General features: G+C 52.9%; 1 protein-coding gene across 1 annotated transcript; it reads right to left on the bottom strand.

Annotated features, from left to right (window-relative positions):
* Positions 1-3927: 3927 nt before the first annotated feature.
* LOC133380257 (uncharacterized) lies at positions 3928-10163 on the bottom strand. The gene is made up of 2 exons (XM_061617178.1): positions 9380-10163; positions 3928-5805 (listed from the first exon to the last, which is right to left on the bottom strand). The coding sequence occupies exons 1-2, from the start codon at positions 9798-9800 to the stop codon at positions 5201-5203; spliced, it is 1026 nt and encodes a 341-aa protein (XP_061473162.1). The 5' UTR covers positions 9801-10163; the 3' UTR covers positions 3928-5200.
* Positions 10164-11067: the final 904 nt, after the last annotated feature.

Genomic DNA, 11067 nt, shown 5'->3' with positions numbered 1-11067 from the left:
ATTAAATAAAATAAATAAATAAATAAAAATTATTGATATTTCTCCCTCCAATTTTCACACCTCCTTCATCTTGGTCCAATCCTGCTTTCTGTATGATATGTTCTGCATATAGATTAAACAAATAGGGTAATAAAATACATCCCTGTCTCACAGCCTTTCTGTTTCTCCATATTCTGTCCTTACAGTAGCCTCTTGTCCAGAGTATAGGTTGCTCATCAGGACAATCAGATGCTGTGGCACTCCCATTTCTTTTAAAGCATTCCATACTTTTTCATGATCTACACAGTCAAAGGCTTTGCTCTAGTCTATAAAGCACAGGGTGATTTTCTTCTGAAATTCCTGGCTCCGTTCCATTATCCAACGTATGTTTGCGATATGATCTCTGGTGCCTCTTCCCTTTCTAAATCCAGCTTGGACATCTGGCATTTCTCACTCCATATATGGTAAAAGCCTTTGTTGTAGACTCTTGAGCATTACTTTACTTGCATGGGATATTAAGGCAATAGTTCGATAATTACTGCATTCTCTGGGATCCCCTTTCTTTCGAATTGGGATATATATTCAACACTTTCTGTCTGTGGGCCATTGTTTAATTTTCCATATTTGTTGACAATTTGTTGTCAAAATTTGGACAGATTCAATCTCAGTAGCTTGTAGCAACTCTATTGGTATGCCATCATAGAATCATAGAGTTGGAAGGGGCCTTGTAGGCCATCAAGTCCAACCCCCTGCTCACAGCAGGAAATCCACAGCTAGAGCATCTCCCGCAGATAGCTGTCCAGCCTCTGCTTGAAGACATCCAGCGAAGGGGATCCCACCACCTCCCTAGGCAGTCGGTTCCATTGCCAAACTGCCCTTACTGTCAAGAAGTTCCTTCTAATGTCCAATCTGAATCTACGCTCCTGCAACTTAAAGTCATTAGACCTAGTCCTACCCTCTGGGGCAGCAGAGAACAAATCTGTACCCTCCTCTATGTGACAGCCCTTCAGGTACTTAAAGAGTGTAATCATGTCACCCCTCAGCCTTCTCTTCACCAGACTGAACATGCCAAGTTCCTTCAACCTTTCCTCATAAGACTTGTTCTCCATACCGGCTATGATCCTCGTCGCCCTCTTCTGAACCCGCTCTAACTTGTCTATATCTTTCTTAAAATGAGGCGCCCAGAACTGAACGCAGTATTCCAGATGAGGCCTGACTAATGCAGAATATACTGGGACTATTACTTCCCTCGACCTGGAAACTATAGCTCTGTTTATGCAGCCCCAAACCGCGTTTGCCTTTTTTGCCGCAGCATCACACTGCTGGGTCATGTTCAACTTGCGATCCACTACAATTCCAAGGTCCTTCTCACACGCACTACTGCTAAGCCAGGTATTTCCCATCCTGTACCCATGCATTTTGTTTTTGTGGCCTAAATGCAGAATCCTGCATTTGTCTTTATTGAATGTCATTTTATTAATTTCAGCCCAATTTTCTAGTCTATCCAGGTCCCTTTGGATTTTATTCCTGTCTTCCATTGTGTTAGCTATCCCTCCCAGTTTTGTATCATCCGCAAACTTCATAAGGCTTCCCTCCACCCCATCATCTAAGTCATTGATAAAAATGTTGAAGAGTATCGGCCCCAGGACAGAACCCTGTGGCACTCCACTCGAAACCTCCTTCCAGTCCGAAGCAGAGCCACCGACGACCACTCTTTGAGTACGGTTTTCCAACCAGTTGTGAATCCACCCGACAGTATTTCCATGTAGTCCGCATTTGACCAGTTTGCTAATCAAAAGGTTGTGGGGGACTTTGTCAAACACTTTGCTGAAATCTAGATAGATGACATCTACAGCATTTCCACCATCTACTAAGCTAGTGACCCGATCAAAAAAAGAGATGAGATTAGTTTGACAGGATTTTTTCTTGACAAACCCATGCTGGCTCCTACTAATCACAGCATTGTCATCTAGATAGTTGCCAATGGACTCTTTTATTATCCGTTCTAATATCTTTCCCGGTATTGAAGTCAGACTGACCGGCCTGTAATTCCCCGGATCTTCTTTTTTACCCTTTTTAAAGAGCGGGACAATGTTTGCCCGTCTCCAATCCTCCGGCACCTCTCCTGTTCTCCAGGATTTCTCAAAGATGATGGCAAGAGGTTCCGAGAGTACATCCGCAAGTTCCTTCAATACTCTGGGATGCAGTTCATCAGGCCCTGGAGATTTGAACTCATTTAGGTTAACTAGGTATTTCCTGACTATCTCCTTATCAATCTCGAACTGCAATCCCGACCCCTTCCTGAGATTGCTACCAATGCAAGGTTGCACACTGTTCCCTTTTTGGGAGAAAACGGAGGCAAATAGGCGTTGAGCAGTTCTGCCTTTTCCTTGTTATCTGTCAACATTTTGCCATCCTCATTGAGCAGCAGGCCCACCATTTCCTTGGTCTTTCTCTTGCTTCGAACACATCTGAAAAACTCCTTTTTGTTGTTCTTCGCTTCCCTTGCCAGCCTCAGCTCATTCTGGGTTTTAGCTTTCCTTACGCTATTCCTGCAAGCCCAAGCCGCTCGTCGGTACTTTTCCTTGGTGATGCGTCCTTCCATTCTTTATACATGCTCTTTTTTACTTTTACCTCCTCCACCTGTCAATTCCTGGTGATTTGTTTCTTCCAAGAATTTTAAGAGCAGCTTTCACCTCACATTCTAACATTTCTGGTTCTCCATCATATGGTTCCTCCATGAATGAATCTGTCATCCTTGCATCTCTTTTATAGAGTTCTTCAGTGTATTGCTTCCATCTTCCTTTTATTTCATCTCGGTCAGTCAGTGTGTTCCCCTATTGATTATTCAACATCCCTACTCGTGGTTTAAATTTCCCTGTTTTGGAAATAGGGCTGTTGTTCTTCCCATTTTGTTGTCCTTTCTATTTCTATACAATAACTATTGTAATAGTTTTCTTTGTCCCTACATACTAGTCATTGTATAGTTGCATTTAGAGTTCTGACCATGTTTCTATCTCCTTTTGCTTTTGCTTTCCTTCTCTCTTTAACCATTTCAAGAGGTCCTTCTCTCTCTTTAACTAGAGGTATTGTCGTTTTGTATTCTTCCCTGATAATTTCTCTGACTTTAGTCCATAGTTCTTCTGGTTCTCTCTCAACTAAGTTTAAAGCCCCAAACCTGTTCCTTATTTGATCTTTATATTCTTCTGGGATGTTATTTAAATTGTATTTTGGCATTATGATTGCTTTGTTGTTCTTCTTTAGCTTTACTCTGATTTTTGATGCGATCAGTTCATGATCTGTGCCGCAGTCTGCTCCTGGTCTTGTTTTTGCAGAAAGTATGGAACTTCTCCATCTTCTGTTTCCAATTATATAATCAATTTGATTCCTATATTGACCATCTGGTGATGTCCACATGTACAGTCGTCTTTTTGGTTGCTCAAAAGCTGTGTTGGCAAGAAACAAATCATTGGCTTCACAGAATTCAATAAGTGTTTCTCCTGCTTCATTTCTGTTTCCTAAGCCCCATTTCTTCACTGAGTTCTTCTCTGTTCCTTACTTTTGCATTCCAGTCCCCCATGATTATCATCATATCTTCTTTTGGTGTGTGATCAATTTCCTCCTGTACGTCTGCGTAAAATCTATCCAATTCTTCTTCTGCGTTTGCCGTTGGAGCATAGACTTGGATGATGGTTATGTTAATAGGTTTCCCATTTAATCTCATTGATATCATTCGCTCAGACCTTGCGTTGTAGCTCCTAATTGCTTTTGCTACATCACTTCTCACTATTAAAGCAACCCCGTTTCTTCCTGATTTCTCATTTACTGCATAAAATATTTTGTAGTTGCCTGATTGAAAATGTCCCATTCCTGTCCATTTTAATTCACTCATGCCAAGTATTGTATTGCGGCCTATTGCCGAAATAAAACACAGACACCATTGCTTGGGTAAATGATGGGCCACTTTATTTAAACAGAATCAATTGAATAATGAACCTGCAGAAGGGAGATTAAGGGCGGGGCGTTCTGGAGATCCAGGCAAAGCCTGTTAGCAGCTATCGGGCGATCATGCCCTGCCTGAGCCTGGGGCTGCCCTGTGCCAGCCCCCCAGCTCCAGCCACACCCTGAAGATGTGTAGGGGGTCCAACCCGCATCACCGCCCCTCGGAGCCCTGAAACTCTGAGCGGATGAGGCACGTTGGCCCCAAAGGCGGCCCGTACCCTGTCCCCGGGCCGTGTAGCCCTGAGCTGCAGGCCTCCGGACCGCCTGTCACCCCCAAAGGTGCCTAAAGGTGTCACCTAGCTGCCCTTTCCCTTTAACCTTTCCCCGCACTTCTTCGCTTGCATCCCAAAGTGACCGTTAACAATACAAACTAAACAGCCCAATCAGCCTATTGACCCCAGGGGCACCCGTGCTAACCCTTGACCCCTCCCCCCAACCACAGTGTGGAGTAGGCAAAAGAAACCTGCCAGCAAAGCGAGGCAGGCAGGCCAAAAATTCCTAGTCGGCCCCGTAGCGACCAAATGGATCACACTGCAGCAGAGGGAGGGTCGGGCGGGTGCCGCCGAAATTTGAACTGGATGGCGGGAAGCAGGCGGGGCGGCCTTAAATAGCCTTCAGCCGCCCCGCCTCCCTGCCGCGTCACACGACGGCGCGCCAGCGCGCCGTGTGTGCACGCATCCCATCCAAGATGGCGGCCGGGACATCGACAGCGGCCGCAAGCTCGTCCCTCTGCCCGGTAGGTCCCAGGCACGGAACGGGATTGCGGCCTATTGCCGAAATAAAACACAGACACCATTGCTTGGGTAAATGATGGGCCACTTTATTTAAACAGAATCAATTGAATAATGAACCTGCAGAAGGGAGATTAAGGGCGGGGCGTTCTGGAGATCCAGGCAAAGCCTGTTAGCAGCTATCGGGCGATCATGCCCTGCCTGAGCCTGGGGCTGCCCTGTGCCAGCCCCCCAGCTCCAGCCACACCCTGAAGATGTGTAGGGGGTCCAACCCGCATCACCGCCCCTCGGAGCCCTGAAACTCTGAGCGGATGAGGCACGTTGGCCCCAAAGGCGGCCCGTACCCTGTCCCCGGGCCGTGTAGCCCTGAGCTGCAGGCCTCCGGACCGCCTGTCACCCCCAAAGGTGCCTAAAGGTGTCACCTAGCTGCCCTTTCCCTTTAACCTTTCCCCGCACTTCTTCGCCACAGAAGGGGGACAAGCCTCTGCTTAGTCCCCCTTTACCCCACACCCGATAAGAATCTGGTGTAAACCCTTCTGCAGGTCCCTTAGAAAGATGTCGTTGCCCTTGTCCGTCAAATGGACGCCGTCAGGCCGAAACAGCTCAAGCTTGTTGTGGCCCACCTCTGGGTGGTGGATGACAGAACCTCCTAAGTCCCTAAGGGCCCTCTGAATTTGCCTGTTCACCTTTTTCCGTGCCCTGTCCATCCCTCGTGGGTCACCGGCACAATTCCACCTCCTGCGCGGCAGGATGTCTGACCACACTAAGTGCACCCCCGGCCAGCGACGTGCAATGGCCCGGAGGTCACCGCATGCCTGTTCAATTAGGGCCTTGCCCTTTAACAGACCCAAGTCGTTGCCCCCGAGGTGGATCACCAGCACCTGGGGCGCTGCCACTTCCACAGCCGGTTGAAACAAGGCTGGCAGGAGCCCATCCCAACGCATCCCCCGACGTCCCAGCCACCGCACTGCGGCCCATTGACTGAGCCCCAGCTGCGTGCCGAAGCGAGACTTCGCCGCCCTGCGGCCTGCCCAGAACATCATACTGTGGCCACATAGGAGGATGCGTGGCTGCTCCGATCTTGTCCAGCGATCTGTTGAAACAACAACGACATTGGGTAACAATGGGGGGGGGCCCTGGGGGGGGGGGCAAAGTCTAGCCGCTGGCGCCGTGTGTGTCAGCAAGTGGTCTAACGTAGGCCTTGTACGCGTCCGAGGACCACCCGCCCACGGCCTGAAGCCTGTCTTTAGTAAAGCCCAATAGGGCCGCCGTGGAGGCCGCGCCTATCCGGAAGGAGTGTGTCCCGAACTTACTGGGGTCCACGCCTAAGTTCCCCAGTGCGGCCTTCGCCACGGACCAGAACTGGTATCTGGTAAGGGGCTGGGAGTTCCTATGTATGAATAGGTACCCTGACTGCGACCCCCTCGCTGCCACAAAACCGCGCAGGGCTGTTACTGGGCAGAGTTCTTGCTGCCGGCATGGGGCCAATACCACCAGGCGCCCCTTACCATGCTGGTCCGTTTTAGACCGCCTGAGCCGCAGGATGGCCCGCTCTGCCCTCCAGCTGAGGTCGGAGACTAGCAGGGCTCGGAGGGAGTTATCCCTCTTGGAAGCTGCCACCACCTCCCCAATTCGGAAGGCCCCAAAAAACAGAGTGAGGGCCGTAGCATGATATAGCAGGGCCTCGAAAGGGGAAGAACACAAGTGCTTCCACTGTCCCTGCAGGCCAAACAATAGCTCTGGGGAAAAGGGGAGGCGGGCATCCGGGGGGCAAGGGCGCTCGCGGGACCAACCCTCCAGCATCCGGCGCACCCTAAAGTCACCCGTGTAGTCCTGAAAGCCCCGTGCCTTCGCTAGGAAAGCGAGGCCTGAGAGCTTACCTTTGATGGTCCTGACTGAAAGGCCTCTCCGTTTCCCCTCCACGCAGAACTCCATAAGCTGCTCGACCGGGATGGGCCACTCCTGGACGTAACCCCTGGACTCTCTGAAGTTAGATAGATCCCTACCTGCCCCCTGGTAGCTGGCCAAAGTGCTGGGCGCCACAGAAAGGCTTATGGCCCTTTCTGATTCAATCCTCCAATCTCCCATAGCGCTGGGGGGAACGCCTCCGGCAGAGCCCTTGCCCACGGTGCCAGCTGGCGAAACTTCTCCATCTGGTTCCGTGATAGAGCATCAGCAATACTATTGTCAATACCCGGAACGTGGCGCGCCAGGAACTGAATATTATAGCGAAGACATTGGAGCACGAATGCTCGCACCAGAAGCATAACGTTGGGGTTTCTAGAGGACAGGGTGTTAATAACGTGCACTGTGGGGAGGTTGTCGCACCAAAAGTGGACTGAGGAATTACACAGCTTGTCGGGCCAGAGGTGTACGGCCACGACAATGGGGAAGAACTCTAAGAACGTCAGGTCTCTGGTCAGGCCGGCCAGTGTCCAGCCCTGTGGCCAGCTGCCGTGGCACCATGAGTCATGCAGAATGACCCCAAAACCGAAGGCACCCGAGGCATCGGAGTGCACCTGTAGCTCTGCCTCCAACAGGCGATCCCTTCTCCATAGGGAGACCCCATTAAAGTTCCGCAAGAAGGTGGACCACACTGTCAGGTCAGCCCTAAGAGCGGCTGTCACCCGTGTGCGGTGGTAGGATCGTGATAGTCCAGCCATGGCGTCATATACGCGCCGCAGGAAGGCGCGGCCGGGCGCTACAACCCTGCAGGCAAAGTTCAGCTGGCCTGCCAGCCGTTGGAGAGTGGCTAATGTCACCTTATTAGAACTGACCACCTCTGAGATCTTCTCCCTGAGGGCCCCCAACTTGTCCTGAGGAAGCCTGCAGCATTGGGCCACCGTATCTATCTCGATGCCCAGAAACGTGATAGCAGTGGATGGGCCCTCAGTTTTTTCGGCCGCGAGGGGGACGCCCAGCTCCCCAGCCAGCCCCGCGAAATGTGCCATGAACGCCCTGCAGGTGCCTGAGTCCGCAGGGCCCGCAAACAGGTAGTCATCTAAATAGTGTACCACTGATTGCAAGCCTGCGCGCCTCTTGACCGCCCACTCCAAGAAGGAGCTGAAGCGCTCGAAAACAGAGCATGATATAGAGCAGCCCATAGGCAATGCCCTGTCCACGTAATATTCACCATCAAAAGCCAAGCCCAACAGCTCGAAGTCCTGTGGGTGGACCGGGAGGAGGCGGAAAGCAGACTTGATGTCACACTTTCCCATAAGGGCCCCAACCCCGCAGTCCCTGACCATTCGCACAGCACAGTCGAATGATGTGTAGCGGACTGAGCACAGCTCCGCTGGGATAAAGTCATTGACTGACTCACCCTGTGGAAAGGACAGGTGGTGTATCAGGCGAAATTCACCTGGTGCCCTCTTGGGGACGAGGCCCAACGGGGAAACTCTGAGTGAGGGGATGGGTGGTGCAGCAAAGGGGCCCAAAACCCGGCCGGCTACTACTTCCTTCCTAATTTTTTCTCTCAGAACTGATTCCATGCCTTCCACTGACTTAAGGTTGCAGGACATGAAAGGTCGCCTGGGACCTAAATAGGGGATCCGAAAACCCACTGTGAAGCCTTCTAATAAAAACTGGGCATCTAGGACTAGGGGGTAAAGGTGGAGTAAGTGTCGGAGCTCGGCAATTTTAATTGGGCTGGGGCCCCTTTCCCTGAGCTGCGCCTGCAGCCCCTGTCCTCCTTGCGCCAGCCGAATCCCTGTTTCCACCCCTGAAGGGGCGGCCCCTGGGGCAGCTAGTGCAGGCGTGAGGGCCCCCACATATGGCACATTCATGTCTGAACCTGCACGGGCTCCGACCGCAAAGGCCACGCGAGCTGAACTCCCAGCAAAGCAGGCGGGGTTGAACCCCCTGCCCCGCAGGCCCGCGGGAAGCAGTTGCTGATGCCTGGCGCGCCAAGAGATGGCCGCTGTCCGCCCTATCGCCTGCCATGGGTCTAGAATGCGCCATAAATTGCAGCCACAGGTCAGCCTCCTTCTTGTCCCAGGGGAGGGATGTATCAAAAGCCGCCCTCATACGGAACGCCTGGTCGTAGTCCAGCCATGCCGTCCCTTGAAACTCCGAATAGCCCCGGTATATGATATCGAGGTATTTGATCAGTACCGAGGCCCTGTGAGGCTGCCTCTGTATTACCACCCCCATGTAGGTAAGGAATGCAGGCAGCCAGTTAGCCCAAGAGCGCTCTACCCGTCGGCGCTTGGGCCTATCGGGCTCTGCATGTTCTCCTTTATCCTTATCCTTCCCAACCGGCTCCCTGTACAGGAGCGAGAATAGGTCCACATACTCTCCCCTCCATATTCTGTCCTTCGTAGCAGGCAGAAGATGAAAACCCAGTGGGGCAGACGTTTCCCCAAAAGGTATGGCCCCCTCTCTGACTGATCCCAGGGGGTCGGATATCTCTGCAGGGGGGTTGGCAGACAGGGCGGGCTGATGTCCTCCTTCCGTCGCCGTCCCAGCGGCGAGGTGCCAGACCTGCTCGCAGGCCTCCCTTAGGGGATGCTGCTGCTGTGGCGTAACCTCCCCCCCGCCGGCGGGGGTCCCTGCCTGCCCATATCCCTCGGTTACCGCTGGTGGGGAAAAGGGCCAGTAGGGGTACCCCCAGGGGGCCCAGCTCCACTGCTGCTGTCCTTGTTGTTGTGGCATGATAGAGGACTCACCCTGTGTGCTTTCCGCCGAAGGTCCTTGTGCGGGCTGCATTGTTGGGGCTGCTTGCAGGGTGGGAGTTGCGCCTGGCTCTATGCTGGGCGTCCTCGCCTCAGCCCTGAGCCCGGCCTCCAGCACATCCAGTCGCGCTAAGATGGAAGCAACAGCCCCTGCATCAGCACTGTTCACTGGCCGCTGTGTTTTCCCCCGAGACCGTTTGGGTGGTGGGTCTTTCTTCTTCCCTGTCACAGGTTGGTCCCGGGGTGCATTAGGGTGGCTTGAGCCATGTTCTAGGGCTTCCAACCTGGCTAATATGGCCGCCCATGGTGGCCCCTCCCCACTCCTTGCCCCCTCCGCCGCTGGGGGTGGGCATCTCCCCCCTGCTCTGGGGGCCTTTCCCTTCCCTTTTGGCCCCCCTTGTCCTTTCTTAGGCATACTAGAGGGAGATAGGGGGCCCCGCTTGCAAAACGACGTGATTACAAAGCGTTGTGAAGGAGCCCGCCTGCTTAATCAATACCCCCACCCGGCACCCAATTATCCTGGAGGGTAGCCTAATTGCCCTGCACGTGGCAAGGATTGATGGTTGGGTCGTGCCCCACCTACCCCCGCGCTAATTAAAATTAACAATTAAATTTAAAAGTTGCCGGCCAAAGGCCGCCTAGCCTGTGGTCCTCGCCGTGCTGGATCCGATCCTGCGCTGCCGCCTCGTCGTGACTGCCCCAGGATCCTCGCCGCCTAGGCCTTGTTGCCCGCCGCCACTGCCTCCCTGTCTCTCAATGAGGTTGGGGGGGGGCTCGCTGCCGCCCAGCCACCCTGGCCACAGGAAGCCTCCGGAGGCCCACGTGCGCCGGCAGAGAAGCCGCCGCCGAAGCTGCTGCTGCCGAAATTGCCGCTGAAGGAAGCCGCGCCTTGCCGAAGCTGCTGCTGCCGCGATCGCTGCCAAAGGAACCCCGCCGAAGCTGCCGCCAAAAGGAGCCCGGCCGAAGCTGCCGCTGAAGGAAACCGCGCCAAGCCGAAGCTGCTGCTGCTGCGGCTGCCCCGATTGCCGCCGAAATTTGAACTGGATGGCGGGAAGCAGGCGGGGCGGCCTTAAATAGCCTTCAGCCGCCCCGCCTCCCTGCCGCGTCACACGACGGCGCGCCAGCGCGCCGTGTGTGCACGCATCCCATCCAAGATGGCGGCCGGGACATCGACAGCGGCCGCAAGCTCGTCCCTCTGCCCGGTAGGTCCCAGGCACGGAACGGGAATGTTGATACGTTCCATTTCTTGCTTGTCAATTTCTACCTTTCCCTGGTTCATGCTTCTCACATTCCATGTTCCTATTGTGTGTGTCGTACAACTCCGGACTCTCCTTTCGCATCTGTACGCATCAGCCTCTGGGCTTCCTTTTGGCTTTGACCCAGCTGCGTCATTAGTCACAGCACTACTCGTCCTTTGTTCTTCCCCAGTAGCTTGGTGAGTGCCTTCTGACCTGAGGGAGATCAAGGACCTAGAGGAGGACTTTTAATCTTAGGGAAAGTGTAAGGCAAGAAGTTTTTTATGTACTAAACAACAAGGCCTGTTATTTTATTTATTATTATTTCTTTATTAGATTTATATCCCACCCTTCCTCCCAGTAGGAGCCTGTTATGTGAGTGATATTATCAGGTCATACATAAACAAAATCTTTTAAATGATTCCTTGTTTTTGTTTTTTAAGCAGC

This window comes from Rhineura floridana, chromosome 3 (genome assembly GCF_030035675.1).
Source record: "Rhineura floridana isolate rRhiFlo1 chromosome 3, rRhiFlo1.hap2, whole genome shotgun sequence".
In the NCBI taxonomy this organism is placed as follows: Eukaryota; Metazoa; Chordata; class Lepidosauria; order Squamata; family Rhineuridae; genus Rhineura; species Rhineura floridana.
This window is presented reverse-complemented; position numbering and strand designations above follow the sequence as displayed.

What these genes read in the sequence shown, in the direction of transcription:
- LOC133380257 (XM_061617178.1), bottom strand. Translation starts at nt 9,800, where the DNA reads ATGCCTAAGAAAGGACAAGGGGGGCCAAAAGGGAAGGGAAAGGCCCCC. An exon ending in TTCGGCGGAAAGCACACAGG is followed by an intron (nt 5,806 to 9,379) that starts GTGAGTCCTCTA and finishes TTGTTTCAACAG; the next exon opens with ATCGCTGGACAAGATCGGAG.